At 33.6% G+C, this 21,388-nt stretch overlaps 1 protein-coding gene across 2 annotated transcripts in view; it reads left to right on the top strand.

Moving 5' to 3' along the window:
* The window catches only part of Cadm2 (cell adhesion molecule 2), an 866,220-nt gene that overhangs the window by 767,019 nt on the left and 77,813 nt on the right, over window positions 1-21,388 (top strand). For both annotated transcript variants that reach the window (XM_090347865.1, XM_090347874.1), the window contains exons 6-7: window positions 4,133-4,303; window positions 15,491-15,581. In XM_090347865.1, coding sequence (XP_090203991.1) covers window positions 4,133-4,303; window positions 15,491-15,581 — 262 coding nt within the window. The remainder of the gene's footprint in view (window positions 1-4,132; window positions 4,304-15,490; window positions 15,582-21,388) is intronic.

Below are 21,388 nucleotides of genomic sequence, written 5' to 3'. Positions count from 1 at the left end.
AAGACTAGACAAAAATAAGATGCCTATAAACCTAAACGCTGGCTTCAAAAAATAGAACTATGGTGACAGGAGTTTGGCCTAGTGGTTGAGTGTTTTCCTAGCATACACAAAGACCCAGGTTCCTCAATACTACATACACAGAAAAAGCCAGAGGTAGTGCTGAGGCTCAAGTGGTAGAGCTGTTGCCTTAAGAAAGCCCAAAGACAAAAAAACCACAAATGATGCAGAAATACAGGACTAGTTGTGTGATATTTCTATGTTATTGACTTGGTGAACAATAAATCCTGTATGGGTTTTATGTGGGGTGATATATATTAAGAGTCATTTAGAAATATTAGAAATCTTGTAACATGATTTTTCAATAAAATTGCTATCAATCTAAAACAACAAAAAAAGAAATCCCAAGGAGAGTGCTCAGGCCCTGAGTTCAAGCCCCAGGACTGGCAAAAAAAAAAAAGCCTCTAAAAAAATAGAACTATGGCATTTTCAAGGTTCAGAGTGGTTATCAAAACCTCTCTTGTTCCCAGTGTGATCCATTACCTTTGAGTGAATTAAAAAGAAACTGACCTGCTCTGGGTGTGTGGTTGATATAGAAGTCTACTTCTGGATCCAGGGAGACAATTTCTCTTTACAAAAGCAGAAGTGTTTTCTTTTCAGGTAACTCTAAAAGGCATCAAAATCACAAAAGGGGAGAGAAAAAAAAACGAATGAAAATAGTTCAAATTGTACTGCTCAGGGTGTGTCTGAACTACTGTGCAGACAAGGCAAAATAGTTCAGGGTGTGTCTGAACTACTGTGGAGACAAGGCAACTTCCCCAGGAAGTTCTCTTAAGAGGATTTTCTTTCTAAAAGTCCAGTGAAAAAGTGTTCAAAAAGTAGACAAATGGGCCGATTACTTAGTGATATAAATCTACTCAAGATGGACAGGTGATCCGATACTTTGTTAAAATATTTCAATGTAAAATGCTTAAATGCCTTTTGTATTCCAAAAATATTTCAGTTGATTTTTAAATGCATTTACTCTAGGTCTAACAAATTGATCTTCATTTCTTTCTGTCTTAACTCTTAGTGAGATAAAAGATCTAAGGTATTGAATATAAGGAGATTGCTGTTATACAAAATATGCTTTATTCATAAAGATAAATGATACAGAAGTTCATAACAAGTTTTTTAGTTTGGGTCATCACCTAAAGGATGTTTAGCAATAAAATTTTTAGTGAAGATGTAGTTAAAGAATATTCTCTTAGGCATGCATAGATGAACTGTTTAGATATATTATTTTTATTACCCACGAAGTAAGCACCATGGTATGATGAGGCAGAAAGTGTTAATCACCTAGGTTAGTATTCACCAATTCTTGTTTTATGCCTATATCTCCTCAGTTGTGTTAATTAGAATGATATTACAATTCTTTTTTGAGTAAAATTTTGTAGGTTGAAACGAACTCAATTTATACATAATATTTAGCAAATATTTCACTATAATCCTTTTTGATGGATATCATTTTTACATCTGAAGAATTGTTTAAAATAATTTTTGGTCAACTCCCAATCACAAAAAGGACCACTATTCTAAATAGGAATATGTGTAATCCATATTTATTTTTAATCACATACATATGAAAATATACATTTTTCACCCACACAAATATCACACATATATCGAAATTAGTAATTACATAATGTCAAATCTTTAAGATAAATAATGTCAGAGAGAGAGAGACAGAGTCAGACAGAGAGTGAGAAAGGAAGTGACAAATGGGCAGAGTTACATATAGATGCCAATAACAGCTATTGCACCCTTAACTCTTCAAAATATTGTCTGTGGTCTGATAGAAGACTTTAGAGCCCCATACTCAGTATACTGAATAGGAATATGCATTGAATAGGATCTGAATTCTTCACATATCCTACTTTTACATAAGATTCTCTTAATCTCTTAGAATGTTTCATGCCAAAGGGAATGGAAGCTAGGAAAAAGAATACCCATTGAATAAGCAAGGATATGACATGAAGTATATTAAGTCTATAATCTCATAAAACAAAAATTACTTTTAGCAGCTAGAAGGTATTAAGGTTGTATTTTAAGGAAACTATTCCTGAGGGAAAGGAGGTCAACCTAAATTATGTGAAAATATATTGAGTACCTCATTCGAATGTTTTTTCTTTTTACATTTACCTTGTAGACTCTCCTTATCATAGCATATTAATATGATCTTATTAAAAACAACAAATTAAACTTTTGTTTATCTTATTTGAATGATATGCATTAAAATTTTATGTTGCATGAAACAGCTATCGAAGTTTATGTGTCCAATTAATATTACAATAATGATATTTTGGGAACAAAAATGGCTAAAGAAAGCAGATGCTTAGATTCATAAAATGCAGCTGTTATTAAAAATGAATAGTTACTATCAATATTCTGAATTATTTTGTCATATGTAAGTTAATAACATAATAAAAGTAATTTGTCAAGAAATCTAAATTTTCTTACACTGACACTGTTAGATCTAGGAGCAAATAAACTGACACAGATTTTAAGGAAACAAAATAAAATGTTAAAATGAAGCAACACATTTGTATAAATATGTAAGAAATTGAAAAGTAGAAAAACCTCCTAAACTTTTAATGTTAGTAAAATACTGAAAATATAGCTCTATTATTTGGTTCCAATTTTACTTAAAGGAGCTCATTCCAATCTTTTTTTGATATTTCAACTGAGATTATATGTTACTTTTAAATGAGACAACAGCAAAATCAAGATATTATATAATACATGTAAAGACTGCATAAACTCTGTAACTTATAAGATTAGCATGTAGGTAAAACAAGAGTGAGTGTGATTTTTAATATATCAGTAACTGTTCATAAATGTAGAGATTTTCTTTCTCTTCCAAAGTGTTCAAGTTCAATAAAGTTTTGTTGTTGTCACTGTGTGTGTGTGTGTGTGTGTGTGTGTGTGTGTGTGTGTGGTGTTGAGAATGGTGATTTACTGGAGTTGGGGCTAGGGACTTGCACTTATTCAGCAGGCCCAGAGAAGAAAACACTTTTTGAGCTCCCAACCTTAAAATAGTTTTTGTGTTCAAACCTTGCTCAATTTTTCTTAACATATAAACACAGTTATAAACAAACATTTTAAAGGATAAATACATTATATTTATCTAAAATTATCATCTGCTAATTTTTAGTCTTGCTTTTAAGAACAATCAATAAGATTAAATCATATATTCATGGAAATAAAAGCTTAATGAACTGTGACTATTGCTTTCAAAGCACATCAGGCTGAAAGTTATTTTAAAGTGTAAAGACTACAAATAAAAGAGGATTTGCTCAACTGAACTTAGATGTTTACTGTCATTACCATATTTCTTCAAATAAATTATGGAATACATAGTACCTTATGATGTGTATTCTATGTAAAAGCACTCATTTCCATAAAATATGACTATTCATTTCCTACTGAATGATGGAAAATTTGAAAACACAATATGATGTTATAATGATAACCTAACCTTCACCTATTAATTTTGATTTCTAATCCTTTTAAATTACCCACTTCTTATCAGCTACTTCAGACTTGACAAATTACAAATTAAATGAAAATATTATTAAGCTTCTTTTTCACCCAGACAAAATAACCCTTAAGTGCATCATTTAACAATGAGTCTCAATCTTGCACAGTAAGTTTGAATATCTGTAAGTGAATTCACATCTTAAGAAAAGTATTTTCATTTCTGCTGAACGATTCCTCAGCAAGTGCAGAGCATTTATCTCAATATAAATTTCACTGAAAATCTCCGTTTAAGTATTCAAAATATTCACATGACTATGCACCTTTCCTCTTCTCCCTCCAGAAATAGCAGCTGTTTAGAAATTCTTTAGAAATGTTGTTTGTCTCCTCTCACATTGTTTTTACTTGCTAGGTCATATCAGAATGAAAAACCAATACTGTTTTCCAATGTTTTTTCTTTTTATCCCCTATTAAGGAATTGTTCTTTAAACAAATCAAATTGATATGTATTAAATCAGGCTATGTATACATATTTACATAGGTAGAAAAGACTTGAGTAAATAAAAATGCACCGTTTTAAAAATATGATAGAATTTCTATATCTATATTTAATTTTCAGATGTAAAATACTTGAAGGAGGAAGATGCAAACCGCAAGACTTTCACTGTCAGCAGCACCCTGGATTTCCGAGTGGACCGGAGTGATGATGGCGTTGCGGTTATCTGCAGAGTGGACCACGAGTCCCTCAACGCCACGCCTCAGGTAGCCATGCAGGTGCTAGAAATACACTGTAAGTACATCTACAATTCTCTCTTCTAGCTCAGTAATTCATCGCCTCATGGGCATTTAAAATCATGCGAAATTTGCCCAAAATATGAAAAAAAAAATGTGACACAAAAATCTATCCCCCTTAGCATTAGTCACATCCAAAGAGAAATATTTTTTTCTGACATTCTTAACAATGAAGTCATAATGGAGATTGCATGAGGTTAATAGTCATAATTGAGTCAAAGTGGTGGCTTGCACTGTGTGTGTGGGGGGAGGTGTAGCATGGAGGAGGAACAATGGGTTATATTAAAACAATTTTGGTCTTCCAAAATTGTAGGTGAGATATTGTAACTCTGATTTAATCCAGGTATATGTATGTTATGTTCATCAGGATTATTTATTATAATAATAAAAGCCTTAATTACTGGGCCTCTCCCTACATGCAACAGTTAGAAATGCTTTGAGGGGTTTCTCATACAGTCTGATGAGTTCTTCTTTTTTTATATAATTTTTTATTGTAATTAATAAAAGGGTTACATGATATTTGCCAGATAGAAGGTGCATTAATTCACTTACATTGATAGCCTTTCACATGTCTTGGTACTCATCACCCCCCCCCCCCCCACCACCCACCCCCCAGTCTTGGTTTTCCCCCCTTCCCTATCAAATTTCAAATAACCAAATACAAATAAATTCAATATATCAGATAAGAAAGTGAGATACTGTAACAATATGAGATACCCAAGAGAGAGCAAAGGAGATGAAAGATAACATAGTACATTAAGGACAACAATCATTCATTATATGGCTTTTGTTTCAATATCCTAGAGGTCCTTTCAATTAGCTTCATACTATATGACCTTATATATCAAGGTTTTGCTCTATTGCAGATCTCTGCTAGTAGAGCCCAAGGTTTCTACTGGTTATGACAAATGAGGGAAACCATTGAGCCTAAGTTCCTTTGAGTCTGGCTTACTTCACTTAATATGATTTTTTCTGTCTTTCCATTTCCTAACAAATGGGGCAATGTATTTTAGCTGACAGCAGCATAGAATTCCATTGTGTACAAATACCACAACTTGTTGATCCACTCATCAACTGAGGGACATCTAGGTGGGTTCCATATCTTTGCTATGGTGAATAATGCTGCAATGAACATTGTTGTGCTAGTGGATTTAGTATGCCCTAGATTTTGGATGGTTGGGTAAATGCCAAGTAGTGGAATTGCTGGGTCATAGGGGAGTTCTATGTTTAGCCTTTTTAGGCACTGCCATACTGCTTTCCATAGTGGTTGAACGAGTTTGCATTCCCACCAACAGTGTAGTAGTGATCCCTCCTGGACACATCCCCTCCAGCATCTGTTATTATTTGTTTTCCTGATCCTGGCCATTCTAATTGGAGTGAGGTGGAATCTTAGAGTTGTTTTGATTTGCATTTCTTTTATGACCAGAGATGTTGAGCATTTCTTCATGTGTCTATAGGCCATTTTTGTTTCTTCTTCAGAGAAGACTCTCTTTAAGTCTTTGGCCCATTTTTTAATGGGATGGTTGTTACTTTTAGTTTTGGAGTGATTCATTTTTTTTTAGTTGTTGATATATTTTAGATATGAGGCCTTTGTCCGTTGTTTGGTTGGTGAAGATCTTCTCCCAGTCTGTAGGCTTCCTATTTAATTTACTAGCTATGTCCTTTGCCATACAAAAGCTCTGCAGTTTGATGCAGTCCCACTTATCCAGCCTTTCTCTGATTTGTTGTGATTCTTGGTCCTTATTAAGAAAGTTTCGACCTGTGCCAAGGAGGACTAGTGTATCTCCTATTCCTTCTTGTAAAGTTTTCAGTGTGTCAACTTTTACCTCCAGGTCTTTGATCCATTTGGAGTTAATTCTAGTGCAGGGTGACAACGAAGGATCCAATTTTTTAGTTTTCTGCAGGTGCTTAACCAGTTCTGCCAGCACAACTTGTTGAAGAGGCTGTCTTTCTTCCATTCTATTTTTTTGGCTCCCTTGTCAAAGATTAGGTGGCCATAGGTCTGTGGTTTAATATCTGGGTCCTCAATTCTATTCCATTGGTCTTCAGGCCTGTTCTTGTGCCAGTACCAAGCTGTTTTGATAATTATAGCCCTGTAATAGAGTCTAAAGTTTGGAATTGAAATTCCTCCAGCACTGTTCTTTCTGCTAAGAAGTGTTTTTGCTCTATTGGGTCTTTTATTATTCCATATGAAATTTTGAATTGCCTCTTCTATTTCTTTAAAGAATGCCATTGGGATATTGATGGGTATTGCGTTGAATTTGTAGATAGCCCTTGGTAAGATTGTCATTTTCACAATGTTGATTCTTCCAATCCAGGAGCATGGGAGGTTTTTTCATTTCCTTAGTTCTGCTTTAATTTCCTTTTTTAGGGTTTTAAAGTTTTCATCAAAAAGGTCCTTTACATTCTTAGTTAAGCTAATTCCTAGGTACTTTATTTTCTTTGAGGCTGTTGTGAAAGGAGTTGCTTTCCTGATTATTGCCCCTTTCCTCTCACTGTTGGCATAAAGGAAGGCAATTGATTTTTGAGGGTTAATTTTATAGCCTGCTACTCTTCCAAAGTTTTGAATCAGCTCAAGGAGCTTGGGGGTAGAGTCTATAGGATTCTTTAAATGCAGAATCATGTCATGAGAGCATATCGAAGTAAACAAAATCGCAGGTGAAAATGATAATATCATGACAGAAATTACCAAGATCCTGAATATCATGAGGGAATACTTCTCAAACCTTTATGCCAACAAATTTGAGAATCTAGAAGAAATGGATGAATTCCTAGCCAATATTAACATACCCACACTGAACCAAGAAGAACTAACCCAACTCAACAGGCCTATTTCAAGCTCTGAAATAGAAATGGCAATTAGAGAACTTCCACCTAAGAAAAGCCCAGGGTCAGATGGATTCACAGCTGAATTCTATAAAGTCTTCAAAGCAGAGCTCACACCAATACTCCTCAAGCTCTTCAACAAAATTGAAAATGAAGATTCTTTACCAAACTCATTCTATGAAGCCGGTATAACCCTCATCCCCAAACCAGACAGAGATTCATCAAAGAAAGAGAACTATAGACCTATTTCTTTGATGAACATCGATGCAAAACTTCTCAACAAAATTCTGGCCAACCGTCTACAACAACTCATCAAAAAATTATACACTATGATCAAACTGGATTCATCACAGGGAGGCAAAGCTGGTTCACCATATGCAAATCAATTAATATAATTCAACACATCAACAGGAGCAAGGAGAAAAATCACATAATTGTCTCAATAGATGTGGAAAAGGCATTTGACACGATCCAACACCCCTTTATGTTAAAAGCTCTGGAGAAACTAGGAATCCATGGAACATTCCTCAATGTAATAAAGGCTGTGTATGAGAAACCCACTGCTAGTATTACACTTAATGGTGAAAATCTAAAGCCATTCCCTCTAAAATCAGGAACGAGACAAGGATGCCCACTCTCTCCATTACTCTTTAACATAGTACTAGAATTCCTAGCCAGTGCAATAAGGCAAGAAGCAAGTATAAAGGGGGTCCAAGTAGGGAAAGAGGAAGTAAAACTATCCCTCTTTGCAGATGAGCAGTTCTTCTTAATCGTCACCAGCTACATGCAGACAACTCAAAAGATTAAGGAGGGTGGTCTTACAGATAGCAAAGAGCAGACTTGTAGCCATGAAATTCTTTTAATTATGCTCCTAAGAATACAGTAAGTAATTCATAAATGTTTATAAAAATTAAACTACATGGATTGAAATAAGTAAGGTAGAATAGAAAAATGTAAAAGAAAAACTATATAATCACATTATACGGTTTTGGATTTAGAATGTATGTATGACATGTAATTTTATTAATCCAAAAATGCTGGCTTGTAGAAATAATTTAGTTAATTAGCTTTATTATACATTGCTTTTATTTATTTATTTGTTAATAATTTATTGGGTTCCAAGTATGTAACCGATAGAGAAGACCATACCTCAATGAATAGAAACACAATGAAGACTGAAATTTTCCTGTTTCCAATTATTATCCTCCTAACAACAAATTTCCTTTCTCTTTCACTATTTAATTTAGATAATAGTAATACAAAGGCAAAACAATAAAATAAAATAAGTACATGAAATGAAGAAAGCAACACAGAGTAATAAGGAAGAGAAATATGTCAAATGTAATTGAGTTATTGAATGAGTTTGTGTGATCCTGAGGAAGGAATTTTACTATGGTCCTAAGTTAGATGTGTGCCTATCACATTTATTTATAGAAATAATAATGATATAAAATAAATACACAATTTGGACTAAGGCAAAATAATATATTATAGGAAAATAATGGAGAATTACCAGGAAACAAGATTTGAGAGGATATTATACTTGATTTTGTTGTTTTTTTTTTTACTTTTGCCAGAAATGATTTCTAATTGTTATTACCTTACCAGAAATTGAAATTATTATATAATTTCCACTGCAGTGATTTCATTAAGTTTTCTCAAGTTTTCCTTTAAGCGGAATATGAAACAAAAAAATGGACAGTCCACATGTAGGATTGTCTTGAAATTCCAGGAATTATTCATAGTAACCATGGAAAAGTTACTGAGATGTGTGGGTTTGATTAAAAATTAGAAATTCTTTATGAATTTGATAAAAGATGAGTTCTGTCCTATAAAGAAAATGTCCATTTTGTCATTTTATTTAATAATTAAATATGAATTGCATTTCTTTTTTCTTATTTATTACATCATTTTGGTCTTTCAAACCATGAAGAAATGATATAGATGGATATTTTGAAAAAGTTTAGAACACCAGCAAAATAATTTTTAATTTGTAATACAAACTTATAAGGCAAAATAACACTGTAAAATAGCAAACAGACTATAAAATACAACATATGATGATAGAAAATATACATAAATCCACAAGAGGTATTTAAACAATACTTCCAGATAAAGATAATACCAGTTGACAAGCAATATGAAATTTAATTTGTCATGGAAAAGGAAAAGGCATAGATATTTAACATTGGGTGTATGTTCAGAACAGGAGAGATTGGCAAATTTCTGGCTGCCACATATTCTAAAGAAGGTTCTGGATTTGTTGCTGTCAGATACAGGTACCCCATTAATGATTATACTAGTAATTTTGCTAGGAAAACAGAAAAAAACTCCAAAAGAACTGTATTTTTCATGACAAAAATTTGCTAATTCAAATTTGTTAATTTGATTGTTCCTTTCAAAATAGTGTTTAGAAATGTATACAATACATACTTTAAATATTTTCAACCAAAAACAAATTTTTTTCAAATTTCACATAATAACAAAGACATAAGGGCAACTGAACAGTGGGAAGACTCTCTTTTTTAGTAGATGAAAAGTCTTGTTCATCTTTCTATTTTTACAAAGATCTCCTTGAAATGATGCTTTTTTTTCTTTGATGCATAGTTAGGAAAAATAGATGAATTAAATATGTTAGAAAGTGTCACTAAGTTCAATATATTGTAACAGTATATAATCTGCATTTAACATTGAATATTAACTATTTCCTGACATTTTGTGTATATGTTACGTATATATTCACATACAGCCATTGTATATAGTATTTAGAGTTGACTTAGATATGGTTTGGCTTTACTGTTGAGTAAAAGGTAAGAAAGTGTGCTTGCTGGAATTTTTATAAACAAAATAGAGAACAAGAAAAGGAAGATGTAGATCTGATTAGTGCATAATGACTTTATAATTATTTTGTGTACATAAAAATAATTGTCACTTGAATCACAAAGTTGATGTGGAAATTCTTATTTGGAGAAGACAATTTTATTTTATTGTCAGAATAAGACTTAGTAAGTCACATCATAATCAGTAGAAACCTTGGGCTCTCCTAGCAGAGATTCACAATAGAACAAAATCTAGATACATAAGGCCATATAGTATGATGCTCAATGTAAGGACCTCCAGGATAAAGAAACAAAAGCCATATAATGAGTGATCCTTGTCCTTAATGTACTATGTTATCTCTCATCTCTTTTACTGTTCCTTGGTTATCTCATATTGTTACAATATTTCACCTTGTTATCAGATATATTTTATATATGCTTAATTGGTTATTTGAAATAGGAGAGGGTAGGGGGGAAATCAAGTTGTGCGGGGGGGGGGGGAGGAATGGGGACTATGACATGAGAAAGGGTATCAATATTTGTGAAGTAATGTACCTTCTATTTGGTGAATATAATATAACCATTCCATTAATTACAATAAAAATATATGAAAAAAAGAAAAAGAATAAGACTTAGTAAGTCATAAAGCAGTGAGAAAGGAAAAATGCATTATTTGGTAAATGATGTAATTAATTTGGAAGGTGTAAGAAGAGAAATCCTGTGGATTTGCAGATGATTTAGAAGGTAACTTAGCCAACCTTTGTGGCTGATTGAAAGAAGCAGGAGAAATCAGATAGATGAGATAGGTAAATGATGCTGTTGAGGATCTCAGGGATTACTGGAAGAAGGACAAATCAGGGGAAATTTGGAGATTTTGAATTTACTTAGGGGCATATCACTGTGGCTGTTTTTGAGGGATTCAAGTATACCTGCCAGTGATGGATTTGTAGATGTAGGTATGGCTGAAAGACCCTGCAAAAACAATAAGACATCAGATTTTAGATCTTATGATTCTAGGCCTTGCCTTCAAATTTCAAAAGCTAAATAACAACAAAAACAAAAATAAACAAATAAAACAGCCAAAAATCTACTCAGAATGTAAGAAAGATCACCCTGAGACATCCATTAAATAGTATACATTTTTTTTTCTATTTTGTGTTTTTTTGTACTTGTGCATGCAAGGGAAGGATGTCAAACAAACCTATGGAATATTGTATTTTTTAGTTGTATTCCCATTGCTAAATTATCTTTACATTAATTATCTATTTTCTTATTTATTCAGAAAACAAGTTGTTAAACAATGATTTGAATTAAAGAATGTTTTAAAGTCAAAGAAATATCCATCACATTAGGTCTATTGACTTTTTGGAACACCAAGTTATTAGATTTATTCTGGAGCTTTCCACAGTATTACATACTAAATACTTTACCTCAATTTGATCTTTGTGTTTTCATGGAATTTCATAGAAGGTTTCTAAAAGGAGTACTGATTTGTTTTACAAAGTTTTGCCTCTAACAAACTACTCAAACCAAATAGGCAGAATTAAGAAAAATTAGAACATACTTTTTTTTCCTGTTTCCTCTTACTAATGTTCCACAACACAATTTCTTCACTATGGTGTCATCATCTATGTCCTTTGAAACAACCCACCCTATTTCTTGAGTAGGACAGGATTACACCAAGGGCAATCCTTAAATAAACTTTTTTTCATATATTTTTATTGTAATTAATAGAAGGGTTATATTATATTCACCAGATAGAAGATGCATTACATCACAAACATTGATACCCTTTCTCATGTCTTCGTCCCCATTTCCCTCCTCCACTCCCACCCCTCATCTTGTTTTCCCCCTTTCCTATCTGATTTCAAATTACCAAATATACAATATATCAGATAAGAAGGTGAAATTCTGTAACAATATGAGATAACCAAGGGACAGCAAAAGAGATAAGAGATAACATAGTAATTAAGGACAACAATGACTCCTTATATGGTGTTTGTTTCTATCCTAGAGGTCCTTTCATTTAGCGTCATACTATACTGTCTTTTGTATCTAGGTTTTGCTCTATTGTAAATGTTTGCTAGGAGAGCCTAAAGTTTCTACTGAGCATGGCAAATGAGAGAAACCATTGAGCCTATGTTCCTTTGAGTCTTTCCATTTTCTTACAAATGGGGCGATGTCATTCTTTCTGACAGCAGCATAGAATTCCATTGTGTGTAAATACCACATTTTGTTGATCCACTCATCAGCTGAGTGGCATCTAGGTTGGTTCCGTATCTTTGCTATGGTAAATAGTGCTTCGATGAACATTGTTGTGCTAGTGGATTTAGTATGCCCTAGATTTTGGATGGTTGGGTAAATGCCAAGTAGTGGAATTGCTGGGTCATAGGGGAGCTCTATGTTTAGTCTTTTGAGGAACTGCCATACTGCTTTCCATAGTGGTTGAATGAGTTTACACTCCCACCAACAGTGTAGTAGTGATCCCTCCTGGCCACTTCCCAGCCAGCATCTATTGTTATTAGATTTCTTCAACCAAACTCTAATAAGAATTAGAATATTCAGTAAATGCTTCTGTCCCTTCACCACTAAGAATTGTAGAGCTGAGACATACCATCTATCATCTCTCAGAGTTCCACAGCAGGATGAAATTGATGTAGCAAAAGTATAATCTGCCTTGTAATTCAGGCTTCATAAGCTTTATTTACTTTCCGTCCTTCCTTTTTCATTTCTCAGTACTTTTTGAGATGAAGTCCCAGTCCTCATAAAAGCCATGTCCCCAAATCTCTTTTCTAGGATAGTGCATTAGTGTGAGCTCTCTAGAGAAACTAAACCAATTATACATACATATAACAAGAGATTTATTTTAAGGAGCTGTTCACACCATGAGGCTGACAAGTCCCAGTGAGCCTGGAAATGAGAGACTTAAATCAGCCATTGGCTTGTTTCAGGCTGAGTCACATGATTTATAAACCCAGAATTTCTGCTTAAATCTTAATCCAAATTGAAGTCAGGATAGGGGGATAATAGGATACTAGTCAACTCACCAGCTTTTAGTCACTGCCACATAATACTAAAGATCATGAAATGAATAAGGAACAAGTTTTACCTTGCCTCATACCAGAAACTTCCAGCCATGATTGGTGGGTTCTGTCACTTTGAGCCACTGAAGCACAGTTGATTGTGGTGAAAGGCACCATCAGAGAAGCATCACAGTGAATTTCCCCCACTAGGCCAAACAGCCTTAGGTTTCTGCCATTTCCTGGTAATGTCTCAGCCTGTTGATCATGGTGTCAACACCGAGTCTTTGATGTATGCTCTAGATCCCAATGGCAGCCAGTCAAAAGAGAAAATTTACAGATGCCCAAGTTCAAAGATCCACTTTCCGGGGGCAAATTTAGCCTCATCGTTATTCTTTGTCGACACCATCAGTTGGGTGACTCCCACCTACATAAAGAGGACCATTTGTTGCACTCAGTATATGCTAATCAAATCAAAAGTCATTTTCACAGAATCAATTCCAATGTTAAATTTAAGTGCTGTATAGCCTGTGACATGGTCAAATGACACAAATGAATCTAATCTTTTTCATAGAGTCATATGCTTTCTATTTTCTTCTAAATTGTTCCCTGGAAATTTGCCTTTTGTTAAAAATATGACGGGGGGAAAGTAAGTGTATTATGTATGTGTTGTCTAAAAGTAAAAAGGTAAATAGGCTTCAGTTTGCCTTTAACCATTCTGACATCTCTTAATCTGCGTATTATTAATATATTTTGATAAATCTTTTTTCAATTTTAGAGATTCTGTACATGGAAACAAAATTATAGATGATTTCTAGTCAGCAAATGATTCTACAAATATAATATTAATAAATATTAATGAAAGTATCCTTACATTTTTTTTCAGTGTCTTGCTCTACCAGTTTTTTAAATAAACTACAATGAACACATATCTTTATTTTCTTAAATTCATTTTTAGTTTGATTTTAATATGTGAGATACCTATCTGCATTATTTATTTCTTGTTGGGGATTCTAACCAGGAGCTGCACAGGCTAGGCAAACATAGTACCTGAGCTTAAAATCAGTCTCTTTGTTTTTTGCTTTGTTTATTTGGTTTTGTTTGGTTTTGCATTTAAAATCTCATTCTCTTCCTAGCAACACATCGTGATTTTGAACTTAGAAAACTGCCTCACTCAAGTGAGGGATGGAATTAGGTGCGCAGGTCAGCACAATGGATTTATATAATTTGTAACTATAAATGTATTTTCTTGCATATTTGATTAATAAAGAGATATTTGAAGAATAAATTTGAAATATGATATGAGGTCTTTATGGATTGCTGCTTTTTGTTTTATATTAAAAATTTTTAATAGGAATTTCTTAAATAAGATAACTAGTCCAGAAGTCACAAATTTGGTATTGATTTAACTGGCTTCAAAGCAGAGATTGAAGAAAACATGATGGTGCTTCCATTCTTTAATTGGTGAGAAATAATGTGAATTTCTAGAGAAGTCAAGGCTGACTTTTCTTCATTGTAGAGGATAAAGAGACAGAAGGGAAAGACAAGGCCATGTTTACTATTGAGTAGTTGGTTAAATTAGACAAAATTGTGGACATATTTGTATTGTCTTGTTTTTGGCTTTTGCTTTATTTCATGTTTGATGGTATTGGAGTATGGGCCAGGGTCTCACAGTAGCTCTGTTTGTTAACTTAGCCTTACTCTATCACTTCCTTTGGGCTGGATAATTGGAGATAGTATTTCAAGGACTTACTCAGATTGTCTCCAAACAAATCTCAAGCTCCAGAGCAACTAAGATTGTTGCAATAAGCCTTCAGCACCCAGCTGTGTTTTAAATCTTATTTTTTTTTAAATTTCTTGTATGATTACATGCCTTAGCATTGACTAAAGCTACACAGATTATAAATATAAATATCCTACACCACTCTTGAATCTTCTTTAACCAGGTATGATTTTATTTCTGTAAGTATAGATTTTAACAATTATGCTTTAGCAAATAAGGCACATTTTTAACTATTAATAACATTTTAAGTAGCTCTTCAAAGTGTGTTTTATATAGCTGGAGGTGCTCAGTGTTATCTTACTTCATTCTGAAAAGATTCAACATTATGCTTCTGAGACAGCAGTGGAAGAATTCACTAGGGGTTCCTTATTGTGAGTCCTGCAACAATGAAGTACTGTATTTCAATGTACATGAATACATCCAGCCCACACTAAAAGCATTCATAGCCATCTATAAACAGTTGAAGAAACAATTGATATTCATTTAAACCACATTTTGCTATTTTACTTTTCAATCTAGATTTTGGTGATGCTCCTAAGATATGCATATATTTCTGTTGGATTTGCATGGGAAAAGAATAACTTCTTAAAATTGAGTGTCCTCTGTAATTCTTTGTAAATGCATATAATTATACAAAGGGAAAGAATGTATGTCCATAAATAATGTACACAGATATTAAATAACATGTGCGACTAATAACCTACCTTAATGTTATTTGTTGTTGTTTTTTTTTCCAGACACACCATCAGTTAAGATTATACCATCTACTCCTTTCCCACAAGAAGGACAGTCTTTAACTTTGACTTGTGAATCCAAAGGAAAGCCACTGTAAGTGATTTAATGAGCAATAAAGTTCTTTATTACTTTTTCCTATCCTTCTTGGGTTACAGGTTTTAACTTAAGAAACATATTGGTTTTAGCATTTTTTTGGTGGGCAATGTGATTCCTGGGATAGAAAACCCCTGAACCATGTCAGGGGAAGGTTGGCTTTTACTTTATTATCTAGAGAAATTTCTGAGTAGGTTTCCAAGAATGCTTCCTTTTTTTATATAAGATATTTTAACCAGGGAGGACTATAGGCTTAATCAATCACTATTTATGTCACCATACTGAAAAAGCTAACACTATTAAATTTAATTTTCATAGAAAATTGAAAATATTTATATATCCTCAAAGTTTTAAGAAAAACTAGGCATATATTCCTAATGCAGTATGCACATGATTTGTGAATTTTATATGCCTCAAACAAACATGAAGGAAAACATGGAGCCTATGTTTCTTTTGTTCTGGCTTACTTAGTATGATTTTTTCCAAGTCTTTCCATTTCCTTACAAATGGAGTAGTCATTCTTTCTATTGGCAGCATAATATTCGCACACACACACACACACACACACACACACACACACACACACACACATATATATATATATATATATATATATATATATATATATATATATATACCACATCTTGATCCAATCATCTACTGAGGGGCACCTGATTTGGTTCCATATCATAGCTATGGTAAATAATGATGCATTGGACATGTGCTAGCTTTAGTATGTTCTTGTTTATGGACATTTGGGTAAATTGCTGGTTCATAAGGGAGCTCTATGTTTAGTCTTTTGAGCAACGACCATACTGCTTTCCAGAGTGATTGAACAAGTTTACACTCCCACCAGCAGTATATTATCAATCCCTGTTGGCCACATTTCTGCCAGAATTTGTTGTTATTAGATTTCTTGATAATGGGCATTCTAACTGGAGTTTGGTAGAATCTCAAGCTAAGTCAATTGCATCCACTGCTAATGGAATTATATATGAGAATTGAAAGTTTGGGTTATGAGGAAAGAGATGGTGGAATCTGTTTTCTCTGTTTGTCCTGTAGTATCAATCAACTCTAACTTCTATTTCATGTAAGCATGTTAAAATTTATACTGTGGTGCATTCTTAGGAGAGGATCACAAGGACTCAATAACTATGTGCATGTGATCATGTAAAGTGATGCTTATCGCAATGAACTCCAAGAAATAGAAACAAGAGGGTTTTTTGTTTGTTTGCAGTTTTTCTTTTCTTCAGTTTATTTCCTTTTGTCATTCTGTACTCCTTGTTTTGTAAAAAAGTTTATTTGATTGGGGGAAGGAAAGGGGAAGTACATAAATGGTGAGAGAAAGGGTGTATCAATTCAGCAGTGATACTTGCCAAACATTATGTTTGAAATGAACTATCCAACTTGGAGGGGAGAGGGATCAGAATCAAGAAAACCTGAGAGAAATTTGGAGAAAACCTGAGAGAAATTTAAGGAGTAAGCAATACTGTTATCTGACCTACATAACTCTAACCCCTCTGTATGTCACCTTTATTTTAAAATTTAAATTTAAAAAATTTACTCTGACGATAAAAAAAATACTCTGTGGTTTTGAAAAACAACCATGAAATGGAATTTCAATATTAGAACATATTAAAGTTGAGGTCACCTCAATTCTTATTTTTTTTGCCATACATATTCATGTATAGCTAAATCCTAAGATGCTACCTTTTTCTCTATATACTGTGGCATGTGGCACTCAAACTGATGAAAACAAATTCTAGACTCGTTTACCTGGTTATTTACAAGATTAGCTCTGCCAAATCACACATCAGGACAAAAAAATTAGTTTTATTCCCTACTATCACTATGATGCCCAATGAAAATACCCTGCCAGTTTCTTGAAATGGAGTCCCTGGGACTTCTCACACTGGGCTTAAGCGGAACCATGATTTTCATGATCACAGCCACCAGTGTATTCTGAACATGTCCAAGTCAACGCTTCAAGCTTCTGGTGAAAAAGTGAGTATTATCTATACACTAGGGCTGTCCATGAGCATGAGCCTCCTTGTCTTAGCTTTCCAAGTACTGAAAGTTGTAGGAATATACCATAATAGCCCAGGACATACATTAAAAGAGCTCCCCTATGACCCAGCAATTCCACTATTTGGCATTTACCCAACCATCCAGAAACTAGGGCACACTAAATCCACTACCACAACAATGTTCATTGCAGCATTATTCACCATAGCAAAAATATGGAACCAACCTAGATGTCCCTCAGTTGATGAGTGGATCAACAAGTTGTGGTATTTGTATACAATGGAATTCTATGCTGCTGTCAGAAAAAATGACATCGACCCATTTGTTAGGAAATGGAAAGTCTTAGAAAAAATCATATTAAGTGAAGTAAGCCAGACTCAAAGGAAATTAGGCTCAATGGTTCCCCTCATTTGTCATAATCATTAGAAACCTTGGGCTCTACTAGCAGAGATCTGCAATAGAGCAAAACCTTGATACATAAGGCCATATTGTATGAAGCTAATTGAAAAGACTTCCAGGATATTGAAACAAAAGTCATACAATGAATGATTGTTGTCCTTAATGTACTATATTCTCTCATCTCTTTTGCGGGCCCTTGGTTATCTCATATTGGTACAGTATCTCACTTTGTTATCTGATATATTGGATTTATTTGTATTTGGTTATTTGAAATTGGATAGGGAAGGGGGGAAAACCAAGACGGGGTGGGGGGAGAGGTGGAGGGGAGGGTAATGGGTACAAAGACATGTGAAAGGGTATCAATATATGTGAATTAATGCACCTTCTATCTGGCAAATATCATGTAACCCTTTTATTAATTACAATAAAAAATAAATAAAAAAATAAACATATTGCAGGGTGATTCATGTATTGATCAAGTAATGGTAATTGAAAATGATGTTATTTTAATGCAATAATACTCTAGGACTAAGTCTGTGAAATGTTCTTGATTTTAAAAAAATCTTCCAATTCACATGTGCTTAAATTTTAATAAGAGGAATTTAATTGTCCATTGTATACTACTAAATGAGAGAATCTGTGCAAACCTGTTTAACGTGCCAAATTTTGCTTCTAATTATATTTAAACTGTTCAACTGTAGCTGTTGTTTTTAAGTCATGACAAACCTTTCTAAAAGAACTATAAAACAGTAGCTTGAAGCTTTTTCTTAATTGTAGTAAGTAAATCATTGTCTTCTTTAAGATCCTTTAGATGTATTTTAAAATTGATGTCTCTTTTGGCCATAATTGTCCAGAAATAAAATTTTGTCTGTTTTGTTGGGTGTAGATCACTCATCTATAATTCTAACAACTTGGGAGATTGTGATGGGGATCAGCCTTGACAGAAAAGTTTGAGAGTCTTTTCTCAGCAAATATCTGACTGCAGTTATGAGTGGTTGGTCTCCTGAACTACTTCAGTATTTGCCACTGAGAGAAAAAGTATGGTGGTTCCAAGTTAATATGAGCATAAGGGTCCACAAGCCAGGGTAGGTAGTTTGGAAATATACCTGCCAGTCCAGCAATTACAGAAAGCAGAAAAGGAAGGTAGATAATTTCAGGAAACAAAATTTTCAAAATTAATCTGTAAAAAAAAAAATCTGCTAGAGTTGTGGCTTAAGTGGTAGGGCATCAAATTACAGTGGAAGTCTCCAAGTTAAAAAAGAAAATACAAAATACAAATGCACTAGTTTTAGAAGCAATTTATAAATAATTCTACGGTTTTACTATTTAAAAATATGAAATCATTTCAGAGCTAAAATAGCATGCTTTTATGGTAGCTTTACTATCTATATAGCCTATTCAATTCACAGTCATAGTGTTACCTTCAGAGAAGTTGAGGTTGCTTACAGAAAACAGTTTTCTACCACAATATGTTATTTATATATGACAAGTACATTTCAGTGTTACAGCTTGAGCCAGAGCTCAAATAAATACAGTACTTTAACCAGGCAGCGAAGTGTAATGGATTTTACCCAACTTCAATATATTTAAACATGAATTTCTCAGCTTCTATATAGTTAGTATCAGCACTTCTTTCTGACCTATCACTGCCTTCTCCACTCTAATTTATTTCTGTTATTATTTTTCAACATTGTCTTTTCCTTGGAACTCCTACTATGCTTCTGGTTTTTACAGCATCAGGAAAAAGTATAGGGAATTATGAAGTAGCATCAGCATCACCAGTATACAGAATGGAATTTTTTGTTTATTCTGTTATTTTCATCCTAATTCAAAAGTAAATATTTATATATTTGGCATACATGTACAATCTCTTTGGTATATGCATATAATATATGTATACAATACATGCAGTTATGAGATGGGGTAAAAAGCATGATATATATACATATATATATATATGCTTAGAAATAAATATGCATCTGCTCAAATAACAGTCAACTGTCAATGATATGTGTGTGTGTGTTTATTCCATACCTTCTCCCAATGGTAGTGTCATCATTTTATTTATAAAAATAATTAGACTGGGGGCCGGGAGTTTGGCCTAGTGGTTAAAGTGCTTGCCTAGCATGCATGAAGACCCGGGTTCGATTCCTCGGTACCACATATAGAAAAAAAAAGCCAGAAGTGGTGCTGAGGCTCAAGTGGTAGAGCTCTAGCCTTGAGAAAGTCCAAGGACAGTGCTCAGGCCCTGAGCTCAAGCCCAGGACTGGCAAAAACAAAAAACAAAAAACAAAAATAATAATTAGACTGACATTTATATGATTAAATATTTAATTAGTCTGTATCATCCACTTCAGACATTATTGACTGGCTGTGCCTCATTGTGTTTCCCAGAGATTTAGAAATAAGCTTGTATGTATAACATCCTCTCTATTGCAGATTTATGTAAAGTACAATAGTCTCTTGTCTATTTATTTATTTATTTATTTTCCTCTTATTTTTTGCCAGTCTTGGGCCTTGAGCTCAGTGCCTGAGCACTGTCCTTGGGTTTCCTCAAGGCTAGAACTCTACCACTTGAACCATAGCACCACTTCTGGCTTTTTTTCTATGTATGTGGTACTGAGGAATCGACTCAGGTCTTCGTGCATGCTGGGCAAGCATTCTAACACTAGGCCAAACTCCTGGCCCATCTTGTCTATTTATTTTTAAGAATTCATAGTTAGGGGAAATTAAAAATAGAGGTTACCTTTCTTTGGAAATAAAGCAAGAACTTTAGAAAATTCCCTATTTATTTTTAAAAGATTAACTATATTTAACTTATTAATCTACATTGAACATTAGTGAGCTTGAAATTCAGATTCAGTTCTGTTCAAATCTTAGTCTCTTTCAATTATTTGTTGCTACTTAAATTGCTAAGTCTGAATTGCTGTTTATGATACACAAACGTATATATGAAATTCTACTATAAGGCTGGTAACAGTTTTAACACTGAAGTTGCAGCTCTGGGTGTGTAAGAGTGAAGAATTGACTAGCCTTATGATGCATTATAGTTTGCATCCTTATCAGTCTTGTCTTTATATTTATGCCTATAGAATTTCCAAATTTCTGTTCCACTGTCTCTAGAATGTTTGTACTCATTTGAAAAAACTCCAGTTTATATATGATCTTTGAGCAATTAATTCATAGTTCCATAAAAGGTAAAGCAGTCTAATTTAATTATTAGTTCCTATTGTCCATTCTTCAATTCCTATTGTCCACAGGTAAAACTGCATTAATTTATCACCTTGTGTTAGATCCCTATTTCAGGTTTTGTTTTCATTTTCTTTCCATCTAGGCTGCCAGGCAATTGACAATAAAATGACAGCTTCTCTCATCCTTCCCTG

The sequence above is a fragment of the Megascapheus bottae genome, chromosome 1 (assembly GCF_031878675.1).
Source record: "Megascapheus bottae isolate mThoBot1 chromosome 1, mThoBot2.hap1, whole genome shotgun sequence".
Lineage (NCBI taxonomy): Eukaryota > Metazoa > Chordata > Mammalia > Rodentia > Geomyidae > Megascapheus > Megascapheus bottae.
Note: the sequence above shows the minus strand (reverse complement) of the source record. Positions and strands in the feature narration are given on the sequence as shown.